Source organism: Acipenser ruthenus, chromosome 5, assembly GCF_902713425.1.
Source record: "Acipenser ruthenus chromosome 5, fAciRut3.2 maternal haplotype, whole genome shotgun sequence".
Classification (NCBI taxonomy): Eukaryota; Metazoa; Chordata; class Actinopteri; order Acipenseriformes; family Acipenseridae; genus Acipenser; species Acipenser ruthenus.
The window spans coordinates 13,724,001-13,741,147 of NC_081193.1; the positions used below are offsets into that span (position 1 = coordinate 13,724,001).

General features: G+C 38.3%; 1 protein-coding gene across 1 annotated transcript in view; it reads right to left on the reverse strand.

Moving 5' to 3' along the window:
- LOC117402503 (exostosin-1-like) overlaps positions 1 to 14,832 on the reverse strand; it is a 321,233-nt gene extending 306,401 nt beyond the window's left edge. Inside the window, exon 1 of the mRNA XM_034003718.3 lies at positions 11,461 to 14,832. Coding sequence (XP_033859609.1) covers positions 11,461 to 12,578 — 1,118 coding nt within the window. The 5' untranslated portion in view covers positions 12,579 to 14,832. The remainder of the gene's footprint in view (positions 1 to 11,460) is intronic.
- Positions 14,833 to 17,147: the final 2,315 nt, after the last annotated feature.

The following is a 17,147-nucleotide window of genomic DNA, read 5'->3' on the forward strand; positions in this document are numbered from 1 at the left end:
GTAACAGAGGGTCGTAAATATTTAAATTGGGGAATAGTTGAGATTACCTGGGGTGCATTCAATAGGCAGAGCACTAGGGAGCGTTACGTGGCACTTACTATTGAACAACAGGCACGCCGAGAGCGCTTTAACATTCTGAGGAGCTGACTCGGTGGCCGTTTCAAAATGGCGGAGTGTGGCCGAGCTGTCGTTGAGTGGCGTGTGGGTGGTGACGGCATGGACCAGGAAGTAAACAAAGGCAAGGAATGGCGGTGAAACTGAACGCAACGGCAGTCAGTGTTTTATTAAATAATAAAACAAACAAAAGATTTAAACAAAACAAAACACTACAAACAAAAGGGCACGTTGGCCAGACAAATAAACAAATACGTGCTGGTGAAACCCAGCACGCTTAGCAGTTGTTTCTATCTCTCTCTCCACAAAACCTGTCTCACCTCTGACACTCTCCGCCTTGAGTTGAGAGAGTGGGTCTTTTATATTCTGGCCAAGGGGTTAACTAGCTGTTAATTAATTATTACCCCTCGGCCACAGTCTGCACGAGTTTAGTAAGGATGCGTGACTGTCAGCTAGTTAAATAACACTGTGTAACAATTTTTTTATTTTTTTTTGGTTCCTGGGTAGTAAGTGTTATTTCCTAATTGCTTATGGCTCAAAAGTATAGAAAATGGATATTATTCCCCACAAACTTTGCTTTTGTGACCAGGACAGTGATATTTTGAAATTTACCTATTTCCAATGAGAAAACGGGCGAATTTGTGTCTTTTCGTTCACATAAAGTCAGAAAAAAACAACATATAAATCCAAATTAACATGTATTTATACTAAAGTAATACAAAAATGACTACAAAAGATTTAGAAGTGAGTAGTTTTTCGAGATTTACGATTATACTGTAAATCACTTTCACGAATCAGCCCCCAAATGTAGTCTCCCATCATGTTCTCGTTATACTGTCCTTGGTAGCGGCGTTCAAAGTCCAGTATATCCTGGTGGAAGCGCTCGCCTTGCTCCTCCGAGTACGCTCCCATGTTCTCCTTGAATTTATCAAGATGAGCATCAAGGATATGGACTTTGAGGGACATCCTACAGCCCATTGTGCCGTAGTTCTTCACCAGAGTCTCAACCAGCTCCACATAGTTTTCGGCCTTGTGATTGCCCAGGAAGCCCCGAAACCACTGCGACAAAGCTGTTCCAAGCCGCTTTCTCCTTACTAGTGAGCTTCTTGGGGAATTCATTGCACTCCAGGATCTTCTTTATCTGTGGTCCGACGAAGACACCGGCTTTGACCTTTGCCTCAGACAGCTTAGGGAAGAAGTCTTGAAGGTACTTGAAGGCTGCCGACTCCTTATCTAGAGCTCTGACAAATTGTTTCATAAGGCCCAATTTGATGTTCAGTGGTGGCATCAGTACCTTCCGGGGGTCCCAGCCGTACTCATCATACTTCAAGGCATCCAGCAAGGTCTTGATGCTGTTGTAATCCTCTTTGAGGTACACTGAGTGAGCCAGGGGAAGAGACGGGTACTTGTTACCATTATGGAGCAGCACGGCTTTGAGGCTCCTCGATGAGCTGTCAATGAAGGACAGTATAACTAGAACATGATGGGAGACTACATTTGGGGGCTGATTCGTGAAAGTGATTTACAGTATAATCGTAAATCTCAAAAAACTACTCACTTCTAAATCTTTTGTAGTCATTTTTGTATTACTTTGGTATAAATACATGTTAATTTGGATTCATATGTTGTTTTTTTCTGACTTTATCTGAACAAAAAGACACAAATTCGCCCGTTTTCTCATTGGAAATAGATCAATTTCAAAATATCACTGTCCTGGTCACAAAAGCAAAGTTTGTGGGGAATAAGAGCCATTTTCTATACTTTTGAGGCATAAGCAATTAGGAAATAACACTTACTACCCAGGAACAAAAATTGTGCTACATAGTGTAATCAGTAGCTGATCAGTCAGGCATCCTCACAAGGTTTTTAAAATACAAAAACAGTAACAGACAATGCCGGCGGCTTTCATCCGTGCCGCAAACAACAATACAAATAACAACAACACAGTGCACATATATATATAGGGACGGGACACTCCGCCACACGGAGGTACAATACCAGTGTGGCGGCTGTGGTGTAATTTCCCCACATTTTGGACTTTTTGACCAACATATCTGTGTGCATTCTTTTTCGTAAAAACAAATGACAGTTTATTTAAATTAACAGCGTAATTATCTGACTATTTTTCCTTTTAAACGAAGTGAATCTGCAGCATCTCATACAACATTTGAAACGCTCAGCTTGTTATTGTTTGTTTGGTTGGCCTTACATTAAAGGAATATTTTCTTAACTGCTTTTAAAAAGAAAAACAATGGCTGAATAGCGCTGTGTTAACAGTGAACTATATGTAATGCCGGGTTTTTTTTATTTTTATTTTTTTAGTTTTGCTATTTCTGCGAGATTAGGCTTCAAAGTGTATCTCGGCTGAAAAAGCACAGCAGTAGGCTACACCAAAAACTTTAAATCCTTTTTTTCTGTGGCAGAATAAGAGAACTTTACTAAAATTAGGTACTTTTGCAGTGTTACATTACTATCGAACCAAGAGCACATGAAAAACAAAATGATATATATACTATAAGACTTAAATCATATTGGAGAGAAAAAACTAACAAAAAAACAGTAGTACTTAAATGGTAAGACTTTGCAGAGGAACAGAAAAGGCAGATGCAGGATCTCATGTAAATGCAGAAGGTTGCAAAGCAAAGAAACTAACTGCTAAAGTCATTCACAGATGTATTTAAAGAAATCATTTCTTTGGAAAGTTTTTAGTTATTTGATTTGCTGTATAAAAATGTTACTGGGTTGAACAATTTTTGGAAAGTTTTTTTCATTTTGCTGTATAACAACACTTACATACAGGTAGTGGACAAAAAAATGGAAACACCAATGTAAAGTCACTTAATAGGGCATTGGGCCACTATGGTATCCCGCTCTGTGGAGTTCTCGGCAGACCGTTTTTGATGAAACTGGCTGCTTGCGCCCCAGGTTGAAATCTGCAGTCAATTGATCTGCAGTTTTTTGCCTGTTTTGCCTTGCACTTCGAATTAATGCACGGATATCACGAACCTGGAGTATGTGCTTCCGCCCACTATTGCCCTCAAAGTCACTGAGGTCTCCTCCTGCAGCCATGCTAGCCATAATTATAGGCAACCAGGCCTGTCCAGCATTTTTATACATGACCCTAAGCATGCTGGTATGTTATTTGCTTAATTAACTCATGAGCCACACCTGTGTGGAAGCCCTTGCTTTCAATATACTTGGTGTCCCTCATTTACCCAGGTGTTTCCATTTTTTTGTCCACTACCTGTACAATAGTAACATCTTAATTGCAAGCGTAAACTGAACAGTAGCCACCTGTAAATAAAACATGTTATATGCAACAATCACAGTACTGGGGAACAATGCTCTCAACTTAGTTTTATATCCGTACAGGACTGAATTCACTGCCGCTAAAGCCATGGTGGTGGCTCTCGATGCGTGCAATAGAGGCATTAAACAGCAGCTTTTCTGCACAATCTATCATAAAATCATCCAAAAACAACGCTAGTGCTGTGTTTTCCGCCATCTTGAAAGTTCTCTCTTTGTAACACACTGTTCAATAAGAGCTAACTATGTTAGGTAGCGCCACGCCAGAGCACTTTGCCTATTGAACGCAGCCCTGCTGTGCTGATCTTTACAGTCTGGTCTAAACAAAGAAAGCTGATTCTTATCTGTTAATTAAGAATGTCTGTCTGAAAGCCAATGTACCATTTTCTTCTTATAAAGGGTTAAGAAGTGCGACCCTTGGTGGATATGAGGTGCCATGACCCACCCCCACCCCCACCCCCAAATAATATCTTTATTTTCATTTTATATTAAAAATGTTTTTTCAGAAGTGCATCATATGACATAAATATGGGCTTAAAGCTGCTTTATATTTCGCTCAGTGCAGAGACCCAGGGTTTGGAATAAATGACTGACCTTGCTTTTAAGATTTAATATATATTACAAAAGCATAAATAAGTGCTACACATCATAGACTAGTGTGCTCTGAGACATTAAACTCATTGATTGTTTGATTCAACCCTTTGATTATGTTTTCTGATTGATGCCATTCTCTAACTTTGTGAACTGCAGAACTGAGTCACTTATTTATTCATCAGGCTATTCTGTAATCAATACACTGCTTTACTTCACCAGAGTTGTTATATATTATTATTGATTCAATAATTACATCTCACGCATTTTCACCATATTGTCACATTAAAATATTACAACCACAGTATTTTCAAGCAATACAATTTTACTGCCTGGGAGCTTTACTGTATCTAACATGGGTTTGTACTGTATATTTAATCATTAATTTATTGTAAGGCAAGAGGTAAGTGAATCTATAAATGTAATGTCGCCTCATCACTACAGCCTAGGACGACTGAACGAGCAACCTCTGCATTCTGCATTCAAGCCAGTCTTTTCACCTGCAAAATCTAAGCAACAAATGTTACTAAGAAAGGCTGGGATTTATAAACAACTGGGATTGCTTTTGGAAAAGAAAAAGATATTAAAGGAAAGATGGACTGCACCTAAATAGGTCAGGAGCAAGCAGGCTAGCTGATAACATCGAACATCACCTAGCAAGGTATTTAAACCAGGAACTGGGGAGGGGAGGGAATCTAAAGAGCATGTAAAAGTCAGGTTATAGTATCCTGCCATTCCCGCTACCCGCTGAGTAAACACAGAGGTGTGTGCTACAGTAACCGTCGTCAAATTCCTATTACCCCTGTTCAATCACATGCTCTTGATTGGACCAATTTATGCCTAGGTTTATTTAATGGTCAGGTCTCTGTCTAATAAGGCTCTGTTAATTAGTGATTTTATTCAGGATTACAACATTGATAGTCTCTCTTTAACTGAAACTTGGCTTGGACCGATTGATTGAGGCTTCTCCACCTAACTATTCTTTTTTCCAAAAAGCTCACTCTACTGGGCAGGGAGGTGGACTTGCTACTGTCTTCTGTAGTGAACTTAGAATCAAACAGGAAATAGTTGAAGGTTATTCATCTTTTGAAGTTTTAACCTTGACATTAAACAGTCCATTACCTGATCATATTGTAATTATTTATCGACGAGTTAAGTCAAACCCACTATTTCTGACTGAATTTGGGGATCTGCTATCTATATTGACAGTCAAATATGATAGGATTCTTTTATTGGGTGATTTTAACCTTCATGTTGACATTGATTCTGATTCTAACTCCTTGGAATTTTTGATGCTACTGGATTCCTTAGATTATATCCTGCATGTCAAAGGTCCTACCATAATCGTGGCCATACTTCAGATCTGTAATTTCTCATGGTTTAGCTGTTAAGAACTTCATAACCCTAGATCTTACTATTTCTGATCATTTTGCCATTGAGCTCATTACCACTCTCTGTCCTCATCAGTTGATGAGCTGTTTAATACCTACAACACCACCTTGACAGGTATCTTAGATACTATAGGGCCAATCAAAACTTGGAGAGTGTCTTTTAAAAAAAGCTCACCATGGTTTAATGATACAACTCGTAAGATGAGATATGAGGGTCGTAAACTAGAACGGAGATGGCGGGAATCTAACCTGCACGTTCATTACATCGCAAGGAAGGGCCACCTGGTTAAATATAGGAAGGCTCTGGAGTTGGCTAGATCATTATATTATTCTAATTTAATTGAAACTAATAAAAATAATCCTAGATTTATTTTTGCTACCCTAGATACATTAATGAATCCTTCTCCTAATAGTCCTACCCTTGATGTTGGCTCCTCTCACAGCTGCAATGACTTCTTACATTTCTTTAAAAATAAAATACTAGACATCAGAAATGAGATTCCATAGACACCTTTTATTAAGGCGGACCCAAGCACAATTTTATCAACTAACCTATTAAGGCTACTATGGAGACGTTTTGTTTGATTACCTTGCAGGAACTAAATAGTTCAACATATGAGAGCTACTACATGCACTCTTGATCCTATTCCTTCAAAACTATTTAAATATGTTCTTGGTGTTACTAATACCCACATTAAAAAAAAAAAATATATATATATATATATATATATATATATATATATATATATATATATATATATATAAATGGTTCACTTTCATCCAGTATAGTTAAAGAAACACAATTTGGACTGTAACAGGGGAGATCTGTGCTGACTGTCTGGCGCATGCATGGTTCTGTAGGAAGAGGGCAGCAGCCTCGTAAGATCCGCCTGTCAATCATGGCAATGACACAGAGAGGTTGGATGAGGGTGTGTTGTCTGTCCCTCACTCTGAGTGGTTGAGAGGCAGGCCTTGACTCGCTCGACCTATAAGAACTACGCTCTGGTATGCATTCAGGTGGCCATTACAGGGGAAACCCAGCGACACTAGCTGAGGACGCCAGTGTAAACAACACCAGACAAGCACGGCTGAGGAAGACAGTCAGCCTTAAATAAAGAAAACAATAAATAAAATTAATTGTTACGTACCCGAGAGAACGTGTGTGGTTAGAAGGGGAACCTTGGCCACCCCAGTGTATAGTGCATAGCAGAGAGTAGGTTGGAGACCCGATCTGACCAGTTTAGCGGCAGTGGGGAAACGCGACACAAGCAACATCTTTTGTTTGTAGTTTTATTATTGTGTTTTATTTTCCCTTTTTGCTTTCGCCTTTTGTTATTCATTATTATTTCAGAGCACCTGCATGTGCTGCCGGATACAAGAGCAACACCTTTACCATCGGTGGTATTGGGGATAGCAGCAACTCTGTCAGAGTTGTGAATGACCTGCTGATAAGCTCTGACTCAGGCTTTCCATAATTCTTCTTGATCCAAGTGCTGCCTTTGATACTGTAGACCATAACATCCTACTGAATTATCTTGAAAGCAAAAAATCTTATCTTTCTGATGGTTTTCAGTTTGTCTAAAATGTAAAATGTAAAATCAGAAGTTGTCTGTAGTGTTCCACAGGGCGCCATTTTAGGTCCCTTGTTGTTTTCGGTATGCTACCGTTAGGTGTAGGGCCCTATGAAATCCGTGTTGTGGAGCACACGGATGGAATCGTGGAATTCAGAGAAAAAAAATTGAATTAGGCACCTGAGAACATTACCACAAATCAGTTTAAACAAACAAACAATATATGTGTGTGTATATATATAGAAATACACATCATGGGAATGCATGAAAAAATTATTTTTGTAAAAAAGTACTGCCTCTTGTGCCACTTCACTTACTAGCTACCGTTATCGCCTGGGGGGGAAAACGACTACCTATAAGTTATTCTGAGCAGATTGTACTGTAATGACTACTGCAGAATGTAGGGTCTAGTTGCTGCATTTTTCTCAGGGAGATATTACTAAGCGCCTTTTTATTAAATTAGAATAAATCAAAATATTTAGGCTTTTATTTACATTGTCATGAAAACATTAAATCTATTTTGAAATGTTAAATTTGTGTTGAAAAGAAAAACTACTAAAAAAGCCTACATTTTGATTTTATTTTTTAAATTTGCAATGCTCCTAGTTTGTTTCTATTACATTGTGCCAATTTGTACCCTTTTCTAGAAAGGTTTTTTTTTGGTCATATTTTTTCATGCATTTCTAGCTTCATCATTGCTGTCAATGTATAAAACACTTGTAGTTATAAAAACAAACTAACTAACAAATTACAGATTTTCAAAACCAAAAAATCCGAAATCAGGAAAAAATAAATCTGAAAATTCAAAATAATAAAACAGATTTCATAGGGCCCTATAGGTGACATTATCCGCAGACACGGAGTGAACTTCCATTGCTATGCTGATGATACCCAGCTATATTTCTCCCTAAAGCCAGGAATTTCTTCTGCCTGTGTGTTATTAGCTACTTGCCTTACAGACATCAAGCATTGGATGTCACAGAATGTTCTAATGTTGAATTCAGATAAAACAGAGGTTATGCTAGTGGGCTCACAGAACCAACTAAAAGGAAACGTGAGATAACATGTGCTTGAGACTCATATTAGGGAAGTTACTAAAGTATATTTTTAAAAGCATTGATTAAGGTACACTCCAGTCCTGTAGGTGGCAGTAATAAGCCTCATATTTGGCTTTGCCAGCAATATTAACCTCTTCAACTCCATGACGTACGCATATAAGTCAAATGAAAACCCACTTACAGTACCATGCTGTACCTTCGTACGTCAAGTTTCCCATTCTATTCTATGATCGGTTTCTCAGTCTAGCGTATCAGATTTCATTCTCTAAGGCAGTGCTAGTACTGTGGAATGTGCAATCCAATTGTATCCAAATGCGTGTCATGTAGCGATTCCAATCTAGCTGTGGGCGTTTAGAAGACTGAGATATATTGCGGGATGCCATTCAACTTTTACAAGTATATATATATATATATATATATATATATATATATATATATATATATATATATATATTACAAGTATACAGATGACTATATGAAATCTGTAGAATGTGAATTAAATAATACAGATACATATGAAGAAGTTAAAAGCAATAAGATCAATAAATCGGTAAAAGAGGTTAAGGAAATTGCGGAGAGACTATACAATAAAGGAATTATATCAAAAAAAATTTAAAAATTCATGCAACCACATAATGCAAGAACAGGCCTAGCAATAGGAAATCCTAAAATGCACAAAGAAAATCACCCTATGCGAATGATACAGTACAATTGATAATCCAACACACATAATAGCTGAAATAGCAGAAAAACAATTTAGGTCGCACGTTGAGAAATTACCAAGCTATGTTAAGGATACAACACCATTTTTAAAAAGACTTGAATCAATAAAACACAACCTCCCAGAGAATACAATTTTATTTTGCATGGATGTAAAATCCTTGTACCCAAGTGTCCCTCGTAAAGAAACTTTAGAAGCTTGTCAAAAAGCACTAGCTCAAAATCAATACCAACAGCAGAGGTACTGAACATGATCAACGTAGTTTTACAAAACAGTTATTTTACATTTGTTGATAAGAATTACAAACAAAACGATGGTACAGCAATAGGATCTAAATTAGGAATGCATTTTGCCAGTACATACATGGGGAAATGGGAAGAACAATTACTTAGAAAATCGGAAAGAGAACCTTTAGGATACATTTGGTTTGTAGATTATATTTTTGGGGTTTGGACACATGGAGAAGAGTCTCTTTTCCAGTTTCATAAAATGGCGGTTAAAACGAGGTGTCCCGATCCAGGAACCGGCTACACTACGTAACCCTCGCTATACATCACATGGGATCACAATCCCCTAACTAACCTACTCATGAGCCGGTATTCATACAACGACTCGTGCTGCTTCATACGGCCTTGGCTGGGCATTGCCTTCACAAGCACCGCTTGCAGTCTCAGGGTTGTGTAGCTGTTGTTCCTGCAGAACGGACCCTCTCCTCCCGAGTATATGCCACTCCCCTCTGGCATGGCGTTACATTCGCCCCGAACCATCTCCCGCGGATGCTTTTGAACTGACGGACACTCGGTCAAGACCCGCCCACCTGCTGATTGAGGTCCAGCACAGCCAATCACTTGCTGCCCTTCCCCTCAACCAAACCTAGCAGGCAGCAAGTCTCAATCGAGTGCACGTCTGTAAACAATAAATGTAATTATTATTATTATTATTATTAATATTATTATTGTTATTATTTATTTCTTAGCAGACGCCCTTATCCAGGGCGACTTACAATTGTTAAAAGATATGACATTATTTTTACATACAATTACCCATTTATACAGTTGGGTTTTTACTGGAGCAATCTAGGTAAAGTACCTTGCTCAAGGGTACAACAGCAGTGTCCCCCACTGGGGATTGAACCCACAACCCTCCGGTCAAGAGTCCAGAGCCCTAACCACTACTCCACACTGCTGCCGCAGTGGAAAATGTAAAGTATTATGCATAATAAAGTATTAAACAAATCAACTCCAAAACGACATACAATAAACCCATTTCCCCATACAACTTATATCCACACTAAATACACACGTGCAGGGCAATCACGATGCTACAAGTACATATGGTTTTGTTTTTTGTTTTTTTTCCTGCTGCATTTATTAATCCTGGAGGCATAACTGAACAGTAACACACTAGTTGTTGCAACTTTTAAATCAAGATCCAGTTGTCAGTCTGAGTATGATCATGAGGGGATATTTCACCAGGTCTTTAATTTACAACTCTACCTGTTACACTATATTTTCTTAAGTAGGCTCATTTATCACCACCTTATGATAAATGCATATTGGTCAGCGAGAATATTAAGAATGCATTGCACATTCCACCTCGCTAACCTCTAGATCTCTTACAGTCGTTCAGAACCTGAACTGATTGAAAATTTGCCTGTGTAGCTTCTTTACAATAACTGCCACCCCATATAATGAAAAATACCAAATCATGCTAACAATAGATTTCACCCACACCCTCCAACATTTGACAGATGAAAACAGGTACACTTGTTTTGCGTTAAGCGAGCAAGTGGCTCATGCATTTGCGAATTACTACAGTAACGCATACATCTACTGGAGAGAACAAATTACGGAGGTCACAAAAATACCCATTTTGAATCTCTTTTTTTTCAATGTGGGAGATGACCTACAAAAAAAATAATAATTAACCACGTCAACCCGTTCCCAAAGTGAATTACAGTAAGAGGCAACTATAGTGCAGCAGACCGACTACAGTGCATGTTGCAATCCTGCCTGCCTGCACGCTGAGGCATTACACTGGAAGTTTTATATCGAATCCTACGATTGTATAATAATTGTCATAAAACATAACTGCACAGTATCTATACATTGCAAAAAGATGAGTGCATTGGAATAATAAAAAGAACAAGCCCCTTTGGAGACAACATACCTACTATCGTTAACCTTTGTAGGACCAACTCCTCCATGGGAAAGTCAAATTAAACCTACTCAAAGACAATAGGACAGTGAAGCTAACAACTGCAAGTGAAGAACGGAACCATGGAATACATCATTAAACACTATTTCATTTAAGAGTTGACTCAGTCATTTAAGAAAAACATGCTACCAAGATGGGTGGATGACCAACCCAGCTGCCCTAAATAAAATGTAAATCACCAAACAAAAATAAATAGTTGACCATGTATATTTACAGAATGTGGATGGATGCTGGTAACAGTACACAGCTTCATACATATACTATTTACTTAAAAGACAAAATGAGCTGGAACTGGGTAAACAATTAAATGAACCTTAACATACTTCACAAGTTTGAACACCTGGTTACTAAGCATTGTGAAGTAAAAAGGTTTATATGCACTCAATGAAATATAACTTCCAAGACTGGAAGTTCCCCAAAGCACCTGACTAAAATAAAACAATCCACAAGATTACTTTTAAAGATAAATCTAATAATAGGAGACCACTTACTTTGCATATTCATCATTATCTTTGTCACACCTTGTATCCTTGTGCTTCTCCCAGTCCTTCCCATGCTTGCAAGTAGTTAATAAAATAATATCCTCCCCATTGTGAACGTGATACAAAGAATTCCTGGTTTCTGACCCAATACCAGTCAGGTACCTTTTCCCTTTAAAAACTAATAAATATTTCCTTGATGGAGGAACATTATTGAACGTCAAATAACCCTTTTCACCTCCTTTCTGTGGGTGGTCCTTTGAAAACAAAGGGATCGAAATGTCAAATTTTGGCCTAAAATTATCCATGCCAATGCTAGCCTTGGCCAAAATTGCCTGCCCAATATCGAAACCCAAATCCTCTGTGTAATCAGGCCAGGTCCCTGAATACAGATTAAATATGAGATGGTTCCTCCCATTGTTCCACTGAGGAAGGCTTTGAATTTTCACTTTCACGCTGTGAACATACTGAACAGAAAGCTGGTCCCTGTCCAATGTATCAATGCTGAGGACAAACATGCAAGCCTGGCTTGGGTCCGAGGTATACAATCTGGACTCCTCTATGGTGGTGAGAATCTTTTGATAGCTCTCCGAAATCTTCTCCCCCTTCTGTAAAGGGTAGATGTAGACCTTGAAGCCGCTCCTCTGGCAGAGGCTGAAGTCAAAGCAGGTGTCCATCCTGCACTTCCTATTTTTGTATATGTTGGCCCTGATCTCCCTTCTCTCTCTAGGAGAGGCATGCCGCAGCTGTAGTTGAGAGCCATCCTCATCTTTCTCCTCGCTATCCAGGTAGGTGCTTAGAGGGTTAATCCACTGTGGCCAATGCTGCCTCTGAGGATCTTGACCACTTGGATTCTTAAGGAGGTGGCGCGGGTGGTGGCGGTGTTGATGGAACTCTCCAATCTGCAATCCCCCCAGATAGACAAGCAGGAGAAGACAGGCTCCTAGAGACACTAGAAGGTACCTCTTTTTGGCCTGCATGTGGGCAGCGGGGCTGATGGAGATGAGAAAAGAGGCTGAAGGAGGAAGAGGAGGAGACGGGTCCAGTTTCAACACATGGAGCAGACTCTCATCCCAAAATGAGCATGTTGGTGGCTTTAGGTAGCTGTGTGCACAAAACACAGTAGCCATTCACTTCATTTATTTTATAAAGTACTACTCACTTTAAGCATGTTAAATTTGTAATAATCCAGAATTGCCTTATTATAAAGCGCTGGTCCCCTGTTAACTTTACTTAATGTGGTCTGTATTCTTCTTAGAAAGGCCAATGAAAGTGTGTTTTGTACTAGTACACCACTGGATGTATAAGCAGCTCAGCTCCTTTAGTGACAGATGTAGACTAATCAAATGATGAATTACTTAGCAGGAAATACATAACTTTGTGTGCTTTAAATGTATTATTTTTATATGAGTTTGTTGATTTAATAATGTAATCCCATTTATACCAAATTTAACAACATGTTGGCAATTTAGTTTTAATTGTACATTATGTGTGGTGTTTCCCTGCCCAATAATTAATAGTCCTAATGCTTGGCACAAATTCAGTCTTACTTTTGTCCCTTCCACTTGCAACTGACAGTTAACACACAATACAGAATTAGAATGAATATTTACGCATATCACAGGTTTTATTTATGAACAGTTACTACTTCCGATTCTGATGGTACTGTATACACATGTGTATTAACATTTGTAGTATTAGCAGTATTCTACTCTTGAAGTCTTACACCTTAGCAAGACAATCGATTGAGACACACCAAATCATAGCCATTGACTTAGCGGACTGTGACAGAAATACAGTTAAAGTCGTACCTGCTTTAACAGGTGACACCTGTTGTTATTATTTCCCTTAAGGGAGATGAAGAATGATGATGTCTCTTCCTTCTACTGAACTGTTGTCCTAAAAGCATACGTCAAGACCTCATTTTAAGACACATATTTTTGCATCTCACTGTTGAAAATTCTCTTTTGTTTTAAATATTTAAATGTCCTTTTGAACGTCATCTTCACAGAATAACGATTTAAAACAGCTCCAGGTAGGAATCCCCTTCATTAAAAAAAAATATTCTAAAAACTAACACTAACGAGAAGTTCAGATATTCCTGTGGGAGGGAGTATTAACAGCGACAATAAACTGTTAGAGGGAGCGCTGCATCAGTTTGTTACGTAGATTCTGAATGACCAACTGTTTTAAATCCAGTAGTTATGATTTTTTTTATATATATTGATTCCATTACCATCAGTTGCAGGAAGTAGTTTCTTCTGTATTTAGTATCACTCAGAGTCCAAGCTATCGATACTTAAAAAGTCAAGGGAAAAATGTTCCATTCATATTTCCGAAGTGCTGCACAAATACTGATCCAAAGTCTTCACGTCCGTTCAGCCAACTTCCATATAAAGTTGTTTTGTGTACCTCTTTCACTTGAAAGTATTTTCTTTTAAACAGAGCTGCAAAGTGTTTCCATATGAGGTCATTAGACTTTTTTTTTTTTTTCCCAAACTACATTCTGCAAAGTGAATCACTTGCTTGAATTTAAAACTCACGTGGGACAGCCTGTTTCACAGAGCTTCTTACTTTGTAAATGTGATGTCTTTTCATTTTTTTCCGCCAGTTTCAAAACTAATTTTAAGATTTTGCCATGACATTAACTTTTTCTACGAGTCCCAGGCACAACCCATATGAAGCCAGCACTAACCCTAGACGTCCTTTACGTCTATTCAGTAAGTTAAATTCGGTGTTCATACACTGTGAAATGTTGCTACCCTAGGGATGCGTTGAATTATCAAAAGTATTCAATCAATAAGCAAATATTTAAAATTTCGCATTTGATTTACCAGTCAAAAACATCTTCGCCAATGTAAAGCCCAGCTGTTTTGCTCATAAGTTCTGGTGGTATTGTGCAAGTCCTGTGTCTTCAACACTTAACATTTCATAAAGATGACGCTGCAACTGCCAAGTTTTCCAAACCTGTGACGATGCATTTACCATACCAATAAGTATGTTTTGTTCCTGCACAGTCCAGCACAGCCAAATCAATGTACTGTTCCAGTTCAATCAATCAGTAATTTTCCCAATTAGGCTACCCACGAATTCCACAAATGACAGCTTTAAAAATCCGTTTCAGTTAGTGCATATTCATTTTAAAACCAATACCTTTGGAATTACATGTGGATGCTACACACAGCCCGTCCAATGTTCATTTCTCAGTTGTCAGTTGTTGTACAGTGATTACTAGGCTATACTAAAGTTAACTGTGTGTTATTTTTTCAAAACGACTAGTCTTCACCATTAGCCTTTTCTGAACACACATTTGAAATATCCTTAATAGGGTTTGGACTTTTTTTCCTTATCTCCACTCTCCAGCCAGATTCTGTCAGCGTTCTCTCTACCGTGTGTGTGTGTGTGTTACTAACTGGAGAGTTTATGAGACTCCTTCCAGCATACCCTATCTCTCTCCGCTCCCCCCCCCCCCCCCCCCTCCACTGCTACAAAAAAAAACCTTAACCAAACCCCCACCAAACATATTCCTAACGCCCACATGGTTATTGGTTGAACAAAAACATGCTCTTATCTAAATGGGCAATGTTGACGTCAATCACCGTAGGAGGCGTGAACAAAACATGTCACTACAACAACGGGTTGCAACGAGCAAGCATGTTGCTGAGGTATACAGCATGGCATGACCCACATTGACATGCAAAGAACCTCCCTTACAACAGGTAACAATTTGGAGCCGTCATATTTCTTCGGCGGGGTTCTCCTTTTTGATATACAACAGAGATACAGTCCTAGGAGACATCCTTGGGTGTGATAAATCCAGTTAAAAAACAGGTCAGTGTTTTACATACCTCCTTTTGGAAACAGGCAAGACAGCGCGAGCTTGTTGATATATACCGGCTGCACGGGGAGGTTCTGTTCATTAGCATTAGATCGAACAGTGAGTGATTATACCAAAACAAAAGGCAAACTTCTCACCTTGGAAATTAATGTGGTTTTCATTGAAATTATGTAGTAAGGTCATGCCTAGAAATAATGAGTGCATTTCTAGGGTGGCAAAAATGGTATATACATATATACACACACACACAGACACACACACACACACACACACACACACACACACACACACACACACACACACACACACATATATATATATATATATATATGAAAACGTTATCTTGGAGAAGCAGCTAGGTTTCAGAAAGTATAATAAAATCATTTTAAATTACCAAATGACCTAAAGCCAAATGCTGCCTATATTAGGACTAACCCGTTCATATCATCAATTAACTGCTTGCCCTTTAACCACTGTATATTTGAATATTCTGTTTGTTAATTACTGAGGTGTTTTCTGTATCTAACAAATTGTTTAACAATAAAACAAGACACAAATAAAGTTTGCATTTATTTAGCAGCCTAGTTTCAATTTACAGATTGAATAATGTTTCAAAACGCAACTAATGGAAAGGAAATAGAAATCATTGGAGATTTGTGGGTCTTGAGGGTGTATCTTCTAAAGGAAATGTCTACCTGCTGAAACCTAACACCTCAGAAATGTTTTTGTACTTTTGTCTAACTAGTGCCATCTAGTGTTCGAGAAATAAGGGGGTTTTGTAAGTAAAAAAGTTGGCAGACTAATTTGCGTAAAAGCTTGCAGTCAAGAAGCCATTTATATCCAATAAAAAAGCATTGGTTGCATAGAGAAATCTTAACCATTCGATTGAAGATCAGCTCATTTTATGGTTATGGGTGTATTCAATTGCTTTTCAACAATAAACCCACATTAAATATGCTCTTTAAATACCAGAAAGATACATTTACTGATCGGACTTTGATAATATGATATTTGTAACCCCTTTCATTCAGACTTGCAACACATTTGTGATAAATTCCTACATGATATTAATCACAGCCACGCTTTCACGTCTTTAAAAGGATTGCTTTTGATGAGGTTGTTTTTGCTGTTTTGGAACTCTTAACAGCTGTCATTTCTAAAGTGGGAAATGGCTGAAAACATGTTTCCAGTGTGTCTCTGAGAGAAGTATGTAAGTACAATCAATTATATCATCATCATAGCCATCTGGATGAAAAACAAACTAGAGGTTCTCATGCTTCTAGGTTCACATTGTGTTTCTTTCGTTAACCACTTCAACTCCAGATGTAAAAATGAAACCCCTTCCCAGGTATCAGATTTTGAAAATAGTAATAATAATGTTTTCAAACCTGTAGTTGCTATAAAATGTTAACATATGATGAATAAAACACAAATAAATGACCTAAACTGTGTTTTTCATTAACCCTTTATGCTCCTGTGTACTACATGCCCATGTTCAATATAGAGTTAAAAACAAGAAAGTCTTCTAAACGCCCACAAGTAGATTGGAATCACTACGTGACACGCAATTGGATACAAATGTCACCTGACCCTCCCCCTGACTTTCATTGCACATTCCACAGTACTAGCACTGCCTAGAATGAAACCTGAAACGCTAGACTGAGAAACCGATCATAGAATAGAATGGGAAACATGACATATGCACGTACGGCATGGTACTGTACGTGGGTTTTCATTTGACATAAGTGTGTAAGTCATGGTGTTGAAGTGGTTAAGGGAGACTGGTTTGTTGTGTCTTTTGCGGTTGCTAACAGTCCAGAATTTTAAGAAACTTTGTTAATTTGAATATTAGCAGTTCATT